This window comes from Apodemus sylvaticus, chromosome 18, assembly GCF_947179515.1.
Source record: "Apodemus sylvaticus chromosome 18, mApoSyl1.1, whole genome shotgun sequence".
NCBI classification, from domain to species: Eukaryota; Metazoa; Chordata; class Mammalia; order Rodentia; family Muridae; genus Apodemus; species Apodemus sylvaticus.
In genome coordinates this window covers 18,812,986-18,829,487 of record NC_067489.1, presented here as the reverse complement: position 1 = coordinate 18,829,487, position 16,502 = coordinate 18,812,986, and the positions used below count along the sequence as shown (strand labels likewise).

The following is a 16,502-nucleotide window of genomic DNA, read 5'->3' as shown; positions in this document are numbered from 1 at the left end:
GGAAGTTGATGGAGGAAGGCAACTGGGTGGGAAAGGGAGTGAGGGGGGATAGGGATGGTGATCAGGTGTGGGGAGGAGGGAGAGGGCTGGGAGTGAGAATGGAAATCAGTAGGACAAATACCTGGGACTAGCCAGAAATCTGGAATGGGGAAGGCTCCCTGGAGTTTCTGGGGGTGACCCTAGGCAAGGCTCCTACATTCTGGGGATATGGAAACTTAAGTGACAACCACTTGTAGCCAATTAAGAATTCCAACAGAGGAAGGGGGACATCAACCCATCCACAAAACCTTCAACTCAAAATTCCTCCTACCCATACCATGCACAGGGATAAAGAGGGAGCAGAGACTGAGCAAATGGTTAACCAATGACTGGCCAAACTTGAGACCCATTCCATGTGAGAGAGCCAACTCCTAACACTACTCATGATACTCTGCTATGCTTATAGACAGGAGCCTATAACTGTCTCTTAAGTGGCTTTGCCCTGCAGCTGATAGAAACAGAATCAGATATCCATATCCAAACATTAGATGAAGTTCAGGAGTCTTTTAGAAGAGTGAGGGCAAGAACTGATAGAGCCAAGGGGGTTAAGGATACACAAGAAAACCTACAGAAGCTGGGTGGTGGTGGCACAGGCTTTTAATCCCAGCACTTTGGTGGCAGAGCCAGGCAGATTTCTGAGTTCAAGGCCAGCCTGGTCTACAGAGTGAGTTCCAGGACAACTAGGGCTATACAGAGAAACCAAGTCTCAAAAAAACCAGAAAAAGAAAAGAAGAGAAGAGAAAAGAGAAAAGAGAAAAGAGAAAAGAGAAAAGAGAAAAGAGAAAAGAGAAAAGAGAAAAGAGAAAAGAGAAAAGAAAAGAAAAGGAAAAGAAAAGAAAAGAAAAGAAAAGAAAAGAAAAGAAAAGAAAAAGAAAAGAAAAGAAAAGAAAAGAAAAGAAAAACTACACAGTCAACGAACTTGGGCCCATGGGAGTTCACAGAGATTGAACCATCAACCACAGAGCATTCAGGGACTGTACCTAGGTCCCCACACATTTGTATTAGATGTGCAGCTTGGTGTTCATGTGGGTCCTCTAACAAGTAGAGTAGAACCTGCCTCTGACTCTGTTGCTTGCCTTTGGATCCCTTTCCCCCTAGCTGGGCTGCCTTGTCTGGTCTGATTGACAGAGGATTTGCCTAGTCCTGCTGTGACAGGATATCCCAAGGCAGGTTGGTACTGAAGTGGGAGTTCCCTTTCTCTGAGGACAAGGGAAGGGGGATTTAGTGAGGAGGGATTTGTAAGGGTGTGGCTGGGAGGAGAGAAGAGGGGGGCTGGGATCAGGATGTAAAGTGAATTAAGCAATTAACCAATTAATTAATTAGTTATAAAAGAGGGGCAGTAGGTGCTACTGAGAAAGAACTCTCATCCCTCAATCACCTTAGCTTCTGTTCAGAGGGGTTACAGCTGATCTACCCTACAGGAACATTAGGCTGTCTGGCTTCTTCCTTTTATAGCCTTTCTGATCCATTTTGGCCCAAATGATGCTATCATATGCTATGTCATCAGAGAACATTCAGACTCTCTAACCTGAAAGTTACAGTGATCCAGGCATGAAGAAACAAATTATAGATAGGCTCCAGAATGAAAGCAAAGTCCTTCAAGAGCTTACTTAGCAAGAACACCTATCAACAGCACTGGAAATGCCTCAGGACGCACAGCAGGAGGGCAAGTTAAGAAGCTTCACCCTCAGCTGCAGGCAACCCTCAGGATTCTTGAGACTCTCAGCCCTGCAGGAATTACTGACCCTCTCTGGAGTCTGAGTACTCCTTCAACCAGCCATGAGGACTCTCTGCTCTCTGATGCTGATATGCTGCCTCCTTTTCTCATACACCATCCCAGGTAAGCCTGAGGACCTAAAGAGCTAGCTCAGGACTGGGGACATGGAGGCAGAAAACTACAATGGGGAGGAGTAATCCTGGCAGGGATTTGGAGCTATGCAGCAGCAGACCGAAGTCTATGCCTGAAATGGAGGAATGCATTGTAGCAAAGGGATTTTGCTTCATCTGCAGTGAAGCTCCTCACATGCACAGAGGCCAGCTCTCCAGACAGGCATTTCCATTCGCACCCAAGTCACTGAGAGGTGTTCCTCAGGTGCCCTGACACAGGGCATGTGTTACCACTCCTCCAACCTTGACTGGGACTTTCCCAAAAAGTGTTCCAGCAGGGTGGCATTCTATTCCCTGAGGGAATGTCTCCATTCCCTCCTTGGACGAGTGCTTCTTGTCCAGCTGTAGAAGATCCCATGTACTCTGAGCCAACGCAGTCTCTCTCTGACTTAGGATCCAGTGGGTTCCAGTAAAAAGAAATGAAACATATATTTTCCCAATCTGCCACTTCTGCTGATCCAGCTCAAGTCGCATATTTCTGGTCCTTATTTCCCTCATCTGAACAATGAAGTTATTACAAAAATCAAAGCTGTGAAATTTTGAGTAACATTAGTATCCATTTCTCAAAGCATTCCGTGTGTGTGTGTGTGTGTGTGTGTGTGTGTGTGTGTGTGTGTGCTTGCGGGTATGTACTTTAGTTTATATAATTGGTCTCTATACAAAACTCTGAAGGCCACTTTCTACATGCCCCATATATCTGCCCATGCACCTCTAAAGAACACAGTGGTGGGGGCATGTGGCAAAGAAGTTCATTTACCTCTTGGCAGGAAGGAGCTAAGACAGAGAGGCACATGCAAGAGCAAAGATTCCATTTGTCACTTGTGACCTACTTCTCCTAAACTTCCTAGAAATTTTCAAATTAGGGACATGAACCAGAAACGAGATCTACAAAAAATATGAGCTTTTTTACATTTAATGACATTTTATATCCAAACCATCACCATATCCTGACAGACATCTCTGTATGTTTTCATCTTGGCAGGAGTTTTTTCTATTTCCCTAGCTTGCTACCCTGTCAGCTGTTTCTCAATCTAATCAAATTACCAATAGAAATGAACCACAGTACTTTTCACAAGAATCCATTGGTAGCTGTGTGGGCTTATTTCAAAGCCTTCTACACAATGCTATTGATGTTTTTTGCTTCTGTGCTGATGCCCTACTGCTCCTGTATAGTATGATATGGATCTGAGGTATAAATTGAAGGGATATCATAGCCTCTCCAATATTGTTCTATCTGCTCAGAAATGCATTCACTGTTTGGGACTCCATTACATTGTCATATGAACTTAAGGATTGTAAGTTTTCATTATTCCCATGAAGAATGTCCTTGGGATTTTGGTGGGGATGCTGTGACTCTGTAGATCAATTCCAGGGTTGTGGTTTTACAACGTTAGTAACTGAGCTGACACACTAACATGGAAGATGTAGGTATCTTTTAGTGTCTTTTTCAGTTTCTTTCTTCAATGCTGTAGACCTCTTACTATTATGGTTTCTAACATTTGATTAAGCATATATGAGTCTATACATATTTTAGAGAATATTGCAAGGGTGCTCAGCAACTTTGCAGAAAACAAACTTGAACAAACAAAGCCTCTTCTCTTGACTAGTGATAAATATATTAAATATCTTGTATGTTTTTTTCTACCAATCAATTCAGATTAGTGTATGATATAAATACCTCATTTAATGTCAATTAACTTTAAGTGCCTGTCTCCAAAGACAAATCACACTTTATGATATGAAAGGATTGGAACTTCTGAGCAGGAATTTTCAGAGGACTTGAGGCAGCCCGTAAATGAACAGAAGATGTGGGTAAAATTACCACTTGATGGTTACCAGGTGTATCACAGAGTAATTTTATTCTATCCTGGATACTGTTGAAGACTAATCTAGGATACATTCTTTGTATTATGTGATATCCCACAAAAGGCAGAATAAATACCAATTTCTGAAACCTATAAAAATTTCCCAAGGCAGCCACAATATCCATATAACACTAATGATTATAGGTTTTGGTGGAAATTGTGGTGAGAAGTCTGGAAACTAGCACTGGAGTCAGAAGGACAAATCTGACTAAAAAGAAGAAATGGGCCACTTCAGAATAAATTCCTGGTGCAGTAATGCCTGTAGCATTAAGAAATAGAGTATGTGGCTTCTTAGGCACAACAGTTAGATGGAGTAATAGGTAGATTGGGGAAGAAGCTTAAGTCTAAACATCAAACATAAAAGCTACACTCATAATTCTGCTGCCTATCCTTACCAAGTGTGTGATTTCATTACCAGTCTTCAAGGTTCAATTCCATGACAATTGCTTGGAAGAGAAAATTATTCCATGGACTTAGACGTGTTATCTATCTCTCTTCTATCCCCAAATGGTTCTCAAATATTTGTCATTATAGCTATGACTCTAAAGGATATCTGCTCTCTCCTTGCAGCTGTTGGGGATCTAGAACGTCTTGGATACAAAGCAAAATTTGAACACTGCCACAATAGGGGAGGGTACTGTGTCAGAGCCATTTGTCCTCCTTCTCACAGGCGCGAGGGAAGCTGTTTCCCAGCGAAGGTCCCCTGTTGCAAGTACATGAGATGATTGGAAGGAAGCACATGGAAGTCAAGTGACAGATATGTAACTGATGTTTTAATAAAGGAAACACTTTTTACTGTTTATCTACTTCAGATCCTATTGAAGCCTGTGTTTTGGTTGGAAAGGATTTAGAAAATACAAGGCCCAGGCTTGGAACAGGAGAGGGGACATTCCAGAAATCCTGCCTAGTCCTGAGTAATGATTTGAGCGATGTCACTCTTATTTGAATTAATTGTCACAAAGCAGTTGTGAGCAGTGCAGGAGAGCCACACATGACTGGACAGTGAACACAGCTCCCAGGCATCATGGGGCCTACCAGAGGGTAACTCTTCCATGCTCTCAAATTTATGTAAGGCTTCACTTGCAGATCCAAGGCTTACAGGGCTTAGGGCAGTGGATGGATGTTGTATTAGAACATCATTTATAACAGTAAGTTTCCCAACAAAGCTTTTTTCCGAGGGATAATGGCTCAGTTTTCAAATTAGCATTTTTTTTTTAGTCAATAACACACACAAAACAACTTTATTTTTAATGTTTGGTTCTTCATACACTGTATTATGACTATATACTTTCTCTTCCCCCAACTCCAAATAGATCCCTTCCCTATGCATTCCACTTAGTTCTCCCTTAAATAAAACAAAAACAAAAGAAAATGTGCACACACATACCCAAGAGAGAGAAACAGTGACAGAGACAGAGAAAGAGAGAGAACAAGGAGTCTCTTTTGTGTTAGGCTACTATCACTAAGAATGTGGTCTACCCTGGATGTGGTTGATAATTTCTCCTGTTGCTACAATTGCCACAGAATGAAGGCATCACATTAGTACACTGTTCAACGTGGAGAAATTGAGTTGGTGCTCAACAAGAATACCCTACTGTCTGGTGTTCATAATACAGAAGGTGTGATGTCTGCTAGCAAACAAGAAAATAATCATCAGTCTCACCCAGCTGTGAACACCCTGCAAGCTACATCAGTGACCTGCCTGCACAGTACACCCACTGGTGCAGTAGTATCACAAATGATGTGGGTGTGCCCGACCACCTTTTATTGGATTCAAAACTTCCTTCATGATATGGTAGCCATACATGATAGTAATAATGTGGCCAAGAACATGAAACTAGACAGATTAAATGTCATAGGGGAAAACCTACTATATTTACTCTATTAAATTAACATACTAATAAAATGACACTTATGGACATATTGCTATATCCGTAGATCAGGACACCACTCATCCGGCCTCAGAGATACTTCTTAGAGTATAAGAAATTAACAAACAGAATTCAACAAGGATCTACCTCCTCTTGTTCTGGCTTGCTACACTGGCCATCTGTCCACCTGCCCCTCTACAATGTGTCCCTAAATGTCATGCCTTGCCTCCTGTCTCTGGGATCAGGGAGGAAGAAACCTTGGTTTTCACTCTCTTCTTGTCCCAATCCTGATTGGACAAGATGTAAATGAAGAGAAAAGAAACACAAATCCAAAACTCATTTTCCCATGTATTCTGAGTTGGTACAGAAGAACATCTTCCAACTGAGCACCCTGGAAGGACACCTTCCTCTAGACTACAGCTTTGATTTACTTTTTACTAAAATATATAGATGTTAGCAGGTGTGGCACTATATCTTGTCCTCCAGCAAGCTAGGTTACTACACTTATCTTGCACAGGATAATTAAAAGCGTATAATTACCAGTGAAAAGCAGGAAAAGGAGCTGTATTCCATGTGGCCATATTAGGAAGAAAAACAAATAGATCCAGGAACTCGCACTTCACTCCAGTGCACATCTGAGATGCTGACACCAAGGGCAAGTTTTAGACAGAAGGTGGGGACAGAAGATCAAGCTAAGATGTGGTCTCACCATCATTGTATCAGCTCAAGGTCATCTAGCAAGTTGTAAATCTTTCTCCAGGAGGTAAATTCATTCTCAAACTGCTCATGGGTTTCTTCTAGAAGGTGATTCCTAGCAGGATTCTAATTTATTTAGGACCACTGCTTCAATAATCTGATAGCTAAACATTGGGGCACAAAATAATATTTTGGAATATATTTACATTTGCCAGGCATGTTTGGTACATAGACATGCAACACAGAATAACAAGATATGGAGGGCCACATGCATATGAGGAACACAGCCACATAAATTAAATACAAATGACCATGAAATACATTATATACAGTGTGGTGCAGCTGTATTGTCCACAATACTTCACACAGTATAATAACATGATCTGTAAGAAGATGGAAGATATCAATAGCATAAAGGTCAATCTTAAAGTTGTCATTGAAAAATGGATGTTGCTGCCAAATAGGAAAAAAAAAAACAGCAGGACAAAATGAGAAAATATATAAAAGTAGGGTGATGATACACTCAAGAAGTTGTCCAACTAAAAGAACTTCAGAGAGAGGCGAACTGCACGGGATCTACTGATCTCCATTGTCTGGCTCTGAGCTCGCCCTTCGTCCTGAGGAGACTAATGAGACAACCTTCTCTCTGTTACTTGGACTGGACCATCTCATTGGAGCTGCTTTGGAGTTCATGGATTCTTTCCCATTGGCTCAAATATACTGTTAAGCTCAATTTAGGTTTTCATTTTCTTTTTTTTTTTTCATTAAATGTTTTTTTTCTTTCTTTCTTTTTATTATTATTTTCTATATTCTTTGTTTATATTCCAAATCATTTTCCCTTTCCCGGTTCCCCCCTCCCCCTAAGTCCCATAAGCCCTCTTCTCTCTGCCAGTTCCCAATCAGCCCCCTCCCCCTTCTCTGTCCTGGCAATCCCCTACAATGCTGCATCAAGCCTTTCCAGGGCCAGGGCCCTCTCCTTCCTTCTTCTACACTAGAATTATTGGTACCTGATTGGATGGGGACTCAGGAAAAGTGTACTTTGAGTTTAAAGGATAAACTATATCCAAAATCTATTCTCTTCAAAGAAGGTGAATTTTGTTCTATCAACTGACCATTACCCACACATAATATAGAAAGCAGCGTGCTTTGTTCACTGTCTATTGTAGCAGAGGAGCTAAGGCCACTTGATTGCTGCTGGGAAGGGCAGAGTCAGTTTTCTGTAATAGTGTGACTAATATCACATAGACCATACTACAGAGTCAGCCCTACTTGTTAGAACAACAAGTAACAGACATGAACTGGACTCAGCTCATTTAAGAGAGAGATGGGGGTTGGGTGTACAGGGAGGTGGTTGTGGGTGTGCAAGAAGTTGGTGAAAGAGTAGAATATGATCATAAAGCATTTTGGGAAATTCTCAAAAAAATGATGATATCATTGAAATTTTTAAATGCATTTAAAATTTTTACCCTATTTATTTAATATTTTACATCTCAATCACATATCCCTACCTCCTTTCCTACCCACATCAGTTCTACTCTTCCCAACCTACCTCCATCATTTCCTCCTCTGCTTCTCTTCAGAAATGAGGAAGTCTCTCTTTGATATCAACTAGCCATGACATAGAAAGTTTAAAATGCAATTTATTAACACAAAACAAGTAATTTGCTTTCTATACGTCCTATGTGCTTCCCATGACCACATCTGACTGACCAGTACACAAACAAACAAGGAGTTTTGTCTAAAACATCCCCTCTCAGAAACATCCAAAATCATGCTTGATCAAAGACCTGACACATTGCCCAGCCAGGTTAATAAATAATCTCAAATATCAAACCGTCTTCAATGCCACCTTACCAGTTACACACTCTCCTGAACATCCTGTACATCTAGAACACTAAAAAGACAATTTATGAATGTCACATCTTAGGAATCCCAGTTGACTCTGCCTATTAAAGCAAAGGTTATCTTGGAAACATCTTGTAATAAAACCACTTGAAAGGACACTCTGCTCCCACTGAGTCCTTGAAGCAGAGCTTGGGGCTTCATCGTTGATCTTAAATGTACAAGCAAGCACTACAGCAAGCATAACGTGTGTGAACCTGAAGAACAAAGCCATGAAAGCTGGTACAAATTGCTAGAGAGATGTTGCATTGTAAGACAGTAACAAAATGTACTGGGTAAGGATCAGGGACTAGAAAAAAGATACTTGGCATTTCAGAATTACGGTCAAATGAGAAAAAATTAAATAACCAGAGGAGAACGTTTTGAGAAAACAGGTAAAATCTAAAATGGAAGAGATGAGGGGGGAAAAAGGTGAGAATTAATTCTGCATAGGGAAGAAATTTTCTAGTGCAAAAAAGTAGGAAAAGGTTGGGGATAATGTAGTATAAAATCTAAGAACTTTTGTTGGAAATTTTTACATATATACCTGGGAAGGAAAAGATAAGGAAACGCCATGGGCAAAGAGCAGCAGACAGCAAAAGACTTATAAAACAACAAACAAGAGCTAAAGATGGAGCTCAGATGTCAGAGTGGTTCTCCAGGATCTATGAGTCCTGGCTTCGATCCCCAGCTCCACAATGACCCACCATCATGGTATATGCCATCAATAGGGGGTTGAAGTAGAAGCATGAGAAATTGAAGGTCATCTTCAACTACATAGGAAGTCTGGGGTCCTCCTGGATTACATAAACCCTTGTGAGAAAAACAAACCAGCATAAACTAACAAACACAGGCTAAAAGCAACGATTCCTATACTTTCTGAGGAAAAATTAAAAATGTTTAATTGGATTTGAGGCTGCTTAACAGGAGGAAATCATGCCTGTCTCTAGAAGGCTAGTCATCTACTCATGACTGCAGAGACCATAACCCTAGAGGAGGAGCTAGTGACACTAATTTCTTAACCCAGTCTAATTGTGAGTAGTGCACATTACTTAGTAGATAACTCCCTGTGGTGTTGAGAGGCAGTGTACATGTCAGCTGATGGAGGCTGTTTCCTGAGGCCAGGTGGACAAGGACAGCAGCAAGGCAGGGTCACAAAGGCCCACAGTTTTAGGGTTCTAGTTTATTGAGAAAGCTTAAGTTGGGCAGGACTGGGAATAAGATCCTCCCTTCAAGTGGAAGTCTATGGTGAGTCTCTGTTTCCCTTTTTTGCGAGAATATGCAAACTGTTCAAAGTATGAAAACTTACAGTAATATGTAATTCAAAATAATATGAAGGCTTGGGAAGGATAACTGACTTCCCTTGGGATTGGTCCTCAAGTGATATGCCTCAAGGTGGCATAATTAATGAACAGAAATGCCTAAAGTACCCTGACTGGGTGACAGTCCTGGGAAAGGTCAAAGCACTTCAAAGATAGGACATGCACACTGAGAGCACCACCTGAGGCAGGTATCAGAGGCAATTTGCAAAGTTCTTTTCTAATAACATTTGGGTCAGGTATGTTGCTCTAACAAAGCCTGACAAATGACTAACAGAAAGCAGCAATGTATTTTCTTTTCCCACAACAACTAGAAACCCATGGTCATAGAAGACCTTCTGGAAACTTTGCTCACCCAGTCAAGTCTCCCATTGACCTCTTTATCTATATTCTTCTCCCATATACTTCACCACACAAGAGTTTGTCACTCTTAACTATTTTGGATATGTGGCATTGTTTTTTATCCTGCTCCAGTTTTTATCCCAAACTTCTCCTATGGCTTCATTCTTTCATTCCATAGTCTCATAGCAGCCCTGGTCCATAACACATGATCCTTGACTGCACTTCCCTTCCAGCTGCCCCTTCAGCTGAAAAAGCCAGTAACTAAGAATGTGTGACACTGTGTTATAAAGATGTATATGATGCAAATGATGTAAAGATGTCCCTGTCAGCTGGATGATGTAACCAACTGCTGCAGTTTCTTAGAAAATTGGAAATAATTCTATCCCAAAACTGAGCTATATCACCCCTGTGCATATATTCAAAAGATTCTCCACTATACAACTAGGATACTTGTTCCACTATGTTCATAGCTGCTTTACTGATAATAGCCAGAAACTGGAAATAATGTAGATGTCCCTCAACAGGAGAATGGATAAAGTAAATGTGGTTAATGTATGCAATGGAATACTGGTCAGCTATTAACTATAAGCACATCATGAATAGAACTAGAGAAAATCATCCTGAGTGAGGTAACCCAGACCCAAAAGGACATGCATGATATGCATTCACATTCTAAGTGAGTGTTACCTATCAAGTACAGGATAACCATGTTACACTGAGCAGATCCAAAGAAGCCAAATAACAAGGAAGGCCCAAGGAAGGAAGGAAGGTTGAATCTTTCTCAGAGGGGAAATAAAATAGACAATGGAAGTTGATGGAGGGAAGCAACTGGGTGGGAAGGGGAGTGATGGGGGGATAGGGATGGTGATCAGGTGTGGGGAGGAGGGAGAGGGCTGGGAGTGAGAATGGAAATCAGTAGGACAAATACCTCAGACTAGCCAGAGACCTACAATAGGGAAGGCTACCTAGAATTTATAGAGGTGACCCTAGGTAAGGCTCCTACATTCTGGGGATATGGAAACTGAAGTGGTCACATCCTGTAGCCAATTAAGAATTCCAACAGAGGAAGGGGGACATCAACCCATCCACAAAACCTTCAGCTCAAAATTCCTCCTACCTACACCATGCACAGGGATAAAGAGAGAGCAAAGACTGAGCAAATGGACCGCCAATGACTGGCCAAACTTGAGACCCATCCCATGTGAGAGAGCCAACTCCTAACACTACTCATGATACTCTGCTATGCTTATAGACACGAGCCTAGCCTAAGTGTCTCTTAAGTGGCTTTACCCTGCACCCATAGAAACAGATACAGATGTCCACAGATATGAGGGGGAGGGGGCAAAATTGATGGAGCTGAGGGGTTCAAGGATACACAAGAAAACTTACAGAGCCAACTAACTTGGGCCCATGGGAGCTCACAGAGACTGAACCATCAACCAAAGAGATTTCAGGGACTGGACCTAGGTCCCCACACATTTGTATTAGACGTGCAGCTTGGTGTTCATGTGGGTCCTCTAACAAGTAGAGTAGAACCTGCCTCTGACTCTGTTGCCTGACTTTGGATCCCTTTCCCTAGCTGGGCTGCCTTGTCTGGTCTCAGTGACAGAGGATGTGCTTAGTCCTGCTGTGACAGGATATCCCAAGGCAGGGTGGTGCCTGAGGGGGATTTCCCTTTCTCTGAGGAGAAAGGGAGAAGGGATTTGTAAGGGTGTGGCTGGGAGGAGAGGAGAGGGGGGCTGTGATCAGGATGTAAAGTGAATTACATTAATTCATTGAATTAATGAATTAATGTAATTCACTTTACAGCAGCTGCTACTGAGAAAGAACTATTATCCCTCAATCAGCTTAGCTTCTGTTCAGAGGGCTTACAGCTGAGGTACTGTAGGACCACTAGGCTCTCAGGCTGCTTTTCCTTATAGGCTTTCTGACTCACTTTGGCCAGAAGGATATTAGCCTATGCTACGTTGTCAGATAGGTTACCTCTCTAACCTCAAAGTTACAGCAATCCAGCCATGAGGAAATAAATTAAGAGATTTCCAGAATGAAAGCAAAATCTGTGAAGAGCTAAGCCTGAACACCTATCAAAAGCACTGGAAATGCCTCAGGACACACCGCAGGAGGGCGAGTGCTTCACCCTCAGCTGCAGGCAACCCTCAGGATTCTTGAGACTCTCAGTCCTGCAGGAGTTACTGACCCTCTCTGGAGTCTGAGTGCTCCTTCAACCAGCCATGAGGACTCTCTGCTCTCTGATGCTGATATGCTGCCTCCTTTTCTCATACACCACCCCAGGTAAGCCTGAGGACCTGAAGAGCTAGCTCAGGACTGGGGACATGGAGGGAGAAAACTGGAGCTGGGAAAAGCAGAGATCCTGGCAGGGATTTGGAGCTATGCAGAAGCAGAACAAAGTCCTATGCCTGAAATGAAGGAATGCCTTGTAGCATAGAGATTCTACTTCATCTCCTCACACGCTCCTCACACGCACAGGGGCCAGCTCTCCACAGACAGGCATTCCCACAGCTTCTGTTCCACAGACGACAGGCATTTCCATATTCACCCAAGTCACTGAGAGGTCTTCCTCAAGTGCCCTGACACAGGGAACGTGCCACCACTCCTCCAACAGGGACTGGGACTTTCCCAAAAATATGTCCCAGCAGTCAGGGTAATATCCTATTACTTCACGGAATGTCTCCATTCTTGGATGGGTGCTTCTGTAGATCCCATGTACTCTGAGCCAACACAAACTATCTCTGACTCAGGGTGCAAGTGGGTTCCAGTAAAAAGAAATGAAAGATATATTTTCCCAATCTGTGACTTCTGTTGATCTAGATCAAGTCACATGTTTCTGGTCCTTATTTTCCTCATCTGAACAGTGAAGTTATTACAAAAATCAAAGCTATAAAATTCTATGGGTAACATTAGTATACTTTTCTGAAAGCTTTCCCTGTGTATATATGTGTGTGTGTGTGTGTGTTTGTGTATGTGTGTATGTGTGGTGTGTGTGTGTGTGTGTGTGTGTGTGTGTGTAAGAGAGAGAAAGAGAGAGACTCTGGATATGTCTGTGAGCACTAATGATTAGCTGTGTCTGTGTGAGTGTGTTTGCGTGTATGTACACAGGATGACAATCTCTCTGGGTCTTTCTGTGATCAATGACGATGATGATGATGATGTGTGTGTGTGTGTGTGTGTGTTTCTGTGAGCACTGATACACCCAGAAGGAGCATGATTGGTGCTCACAGACACACCCAGAGAGAGCGTCATCCGGGCCTTTAGTGGTCCTCAGTGCAGAAAAGGTGTTGATACAAGTGATCTGTTACTGCTCCGCAGGACATGCAGAAGTTTCTCCAAACAAACCCAATGTCTGATCACAACAGACACCCACAGCCTTGGGCTGCTGCAGTGGTCAGGAGAGAGTCATTCAGCATCATGGGTAGTCTCCTTGGTTGGGGAAGCTGCAAAGCAGTAACAGGATATTCTGAGACTATTTCCATTGCAAACTGCAAAATGACCCATCAACTTTGAGAACTAAGCAAATGATAAACCAGAATAGCATATCTCTTCACATTCTAGTGTGTGTGTGTGTGTGTGTGTGTGTGTGTAGGTAGGTAAGTAGGTAGGTAGGTACTTTAGTTTATATAACTGGTCTCTATGAAAAATCTGAAGGCCACTATATGCATACCCCATGTGTGCCCCATGCATGCCCCATGCACACCCCATGCACTTCTGAAGAACACAGTGGTGGGGGCATGTGGCAAAGAAGTTCATTTACTTTATGGCAGGAAGGAGCTAAGACATAGAGAGGCACATGCAAGAGCAAAGCTGCCACCTGTGACCTACTTCTCCTAAACTCCCTAGAAATTTTCAAATTAGGGACATGAACCAGAAACCAGATCTACAAAATGTGAGCCTTTTTATATTTAATGATATTTTATATCCAAACTATCACTATAACCTGCCAGACACTTCTGTATGTTTTCATCTTGGCAGGAGTTCTTCATGTTTCTGTAGCTTGCTACCCTGCTAGCTGTTTCTCACTCTAACCAAATTAACAATAAAAATGAACCATAGTACTTCTCACAAGAATCCATTGGTAGCTGTGTGGGCTTATTTCAAGGACTTTTACTCAAAGCTGTTGATGTGTTTTGTTTCTGAGCTGATGCCATACTGTTTCTGTATATGATGATAAAGCTCTGAAGTATAAACTGAAGGGATATCATAGCCTCTCCAATATTGTTCTATCTGCTCAGAAATGCATTTGCTGTTTGGAAGTCCTTTACATTGTCATATGAACTTAAGGATTATAAGTTTTCACTATTCCCGTGAAGAATGTCCTTGGGATTTTGGTGGGGATGCTGTGACTCTGTAGATCAATTCCAGGGTTGTGGTTTTACAACGTTAGTAACTGAGCTGACACACTAACATGGAAGATGTAGGTATCTTTTAGTGTCTTTTTCAGTTTCTTTCTTCAATGCTGTAGACCTCTTACTATTATGGTTTCTAACATTTGATTAAGCATATATGAGTCTATACATATTTTAGAGAATATTGCAAGGGTGCTCAGCAACTTTGCAGAAAACAAACTTGAACAAAGCCTCTTCTCTTGACTAGTGATAAATATATTAAATATCTTGTATGTTTTTTCTGCCAATCAATTCAGATTAGTGTATGATATAAATACCCCATTTAATGCCAATTAACTGTAAGTGCCTATCTAGAAAAACAATCACACTCTAGGATAGTAAAGGATTGAAACTTCTGAGCAGGAATTTTCAGAAGACTTGAGTCAGCCTATAAATTACCAAAGGATGTAGGTAAAATTACTACTTAATGGTTACAGTGTATTACAGAGTAATTTTGTTCTATCCTGGATACTGTTGAAGACTAATCTAGGATACATTTGTATTATGTGATATCCCACAAAAGGCAGAATAAATACCAATTTCTGAAACGTATGAAAATTTCCCAAGGCAGCCACAATATCTGTATAACACTAATGATTATAAGTTTTGGTGGAAATTGAGGTGAGAAGTCTGTAAATTAGCACTAGACTCAGAAGGACCAATCTGACTAAAAAGGAGAAATGGGACACTTCAGAATGAATTCCTGGTGCAGTAATGCCTGTAGCATTAAGAGTATGTGGCATCTTAGGCACAACAGTAAGATGGAGTAAAAGGTGTATTGGTGAAGAAGCTTAAGTCTAAACATCAAGCATAAAAGCTACACTCATAATTCTGCTGCCCATTCTTACCAAGTGTGTGATTTCATTACCTGTCTTCAAGTTTCAATTCCATGACAGTTGCTTGGAAGAGAAAATTATCCCATGAACTTAGACATTTTATCTATCTATCTGGTATCCCTAAAAGGTTCTCAAATGTTTGGCTTTATAGCTATGACTCTAAAGGATATCTGCTCTCTCCTTGCAGCTGTTGGGGATCTAAAACATCTTATACTCAAAACACAGCTTACACGGTGCTACAAGCATGGAGGGTTCTGTTACAATTCCGTTTGTCCTCGTAATACCAGGCTCATGGGTAACTGTCACCCAGAGAATCTCCGCTGTTGCAAGACATGAAATGATTGGAAGGAAGCACATGGAAGTCAAGTGACAGATGTGTAATGATGTTTTAATAAAGGAAATCTTTTTTTAAGATTGTCTACTTCAGATCCCATTGAAAACTGTGTTTTGGTTTAGAAAGGGTTAAGAAAATACAAGGTGGATGTCCAGGCTTGGAACAGGAGAGGGGACATTCCAGAAATCCTGCCTAGTCCTGAGTAATGATTTGAGCGATGTCACTCTTATTTGAATTAATTGTCAAACCAGTTGTGAGCAGTGCAGGAGAGCCACACATGACTGGACAGTGAACACAGCTCTCAGGCATCATGGGGCCTACCAGAGGATAACTCTTCCATGCTCTCAAATTTATGTAAGGCTACATTTGCAGATCCAAGGCTTACAGGGCTTAGGGCAGTGGATGGTGGTTGTATTAGAACCTCATTAATAGCAGTAAGATGTACCAACAAAGCTTTTCTCTAGGGAAAATGTCTCAGTTTTCAAATCAGCATGTTTTTAGTCAATAACATGCACATAAGACAAACTTTATTGTTTGGTTCTTCATACAATATATTTTGACTGTAGTTTCTCTTCCCTCAGCTGGGACTAGATAACCTTTGTACACATTCCAATTAATTCTCTCATTGAAGTGAAACAAACTCAAAAGAAACTGTACACACACATACATTCATAGGAGAGAGAGAATGTGAGCGAAAGGGAGAGAAAAAGAACATGGTGTCTATTTTGTGTGAGGCAACTATTACTAAGCATATGATCTGGCCTGGATATGCTTGATAATTCCACTGTTGTTCCTGTTGACACAAAATGAAGGCACCACATTTTTGCAATATTGAACATGGGGATATTGAGCTAGTGCTCAACTGGAATATGCTACTGTTTGGTGTTCATAGAGCAGAAAGTACTATCCTTCCTACTAGAGGTGAAAAGGAACATCAGTCTCATCCAGCTGTGAATACCCTGCAAGCTAAAGCAGTGATCTGCCTGCACAGCAGTACACCCACTGGTGCAGTAGTATGTGTTATGGGTGTAT

At 41.5% G+C, this 16,502-nt stretch overlaps 2 protein-coding genes across 2 annotated transcripts; both read left to right on the top strand.

Annotated features, from left to right (window-relative positions):
- The first annotated feature begins 1,818 nt into the window (after positions 1 to 1,818).
- On the top strand, positions 1,819 to 4,516 carry LOC127668915 (beta-defensin 2-like). The gene is made up of 2 exons (XM_052162793.1): positions 1,819 to 1,879; positions 4,362 to 4,516. The coding sequence occupies exons 1-2, from the start codon at positions 1,819 to 1,821 to the stop codon at positions 4,514 to 4,516; spliced, it is 216 nt and encodes a 71-aa protein (XP_052018753.1).
- A 7,615-nt stretch (positions 4,517 to 12,131) lies between these two features.
- Positions 12,132 to 15,472, top strand: LOC127668972 (beta-defensin 10-like). The gene is made up of 2 exons (XM_052162865.1): positions 12,132 to 12,192; positions 15,324 to 15,472. Exons 1-2 carry the CDS (start codon positions 12,132 to 12,134, stop codon positions 15,470 to 15,472), a joined length of 210 nt encoding a protein of 69 aa, XP_052018825.1.
- The last annotated feature ends 1,030 nt before the right edge of the window (positions 15,473 to 16,502 follow it).

Bases quoted from the DNA above. Each gene is read 5' to 3' on its own strand.
- LOC127668915 (XM_052162793.1), top strand. From the start codon at position 1,819: ATGAGGACTCTCTGCTCTCTGATGCTGATATGCTGCCTCCTTTTCTCA. The intron at 1,880-4,361 runs GTAAGCCTGAGG...CTCTCCTTGCAG, and splicing joins TTTCTCATACACCATCCCAG to CTGTTGGGGATCTAGAACGT.
- LOC127668972 (XM_052162865.1), top strand. From the start codon at position 12,132: ATGAGGACTCTCTGCTCTCTGATGCTGATATGCTGCCTCCTTTTCTCA. The intron at 12,193-15,323 runs GTAAGCCTGAGG...CTCTCCTTGCAG, and splicing joins TTTCTCATACACCACCCCAG to CTGTTGGGGATCTAAAACAT.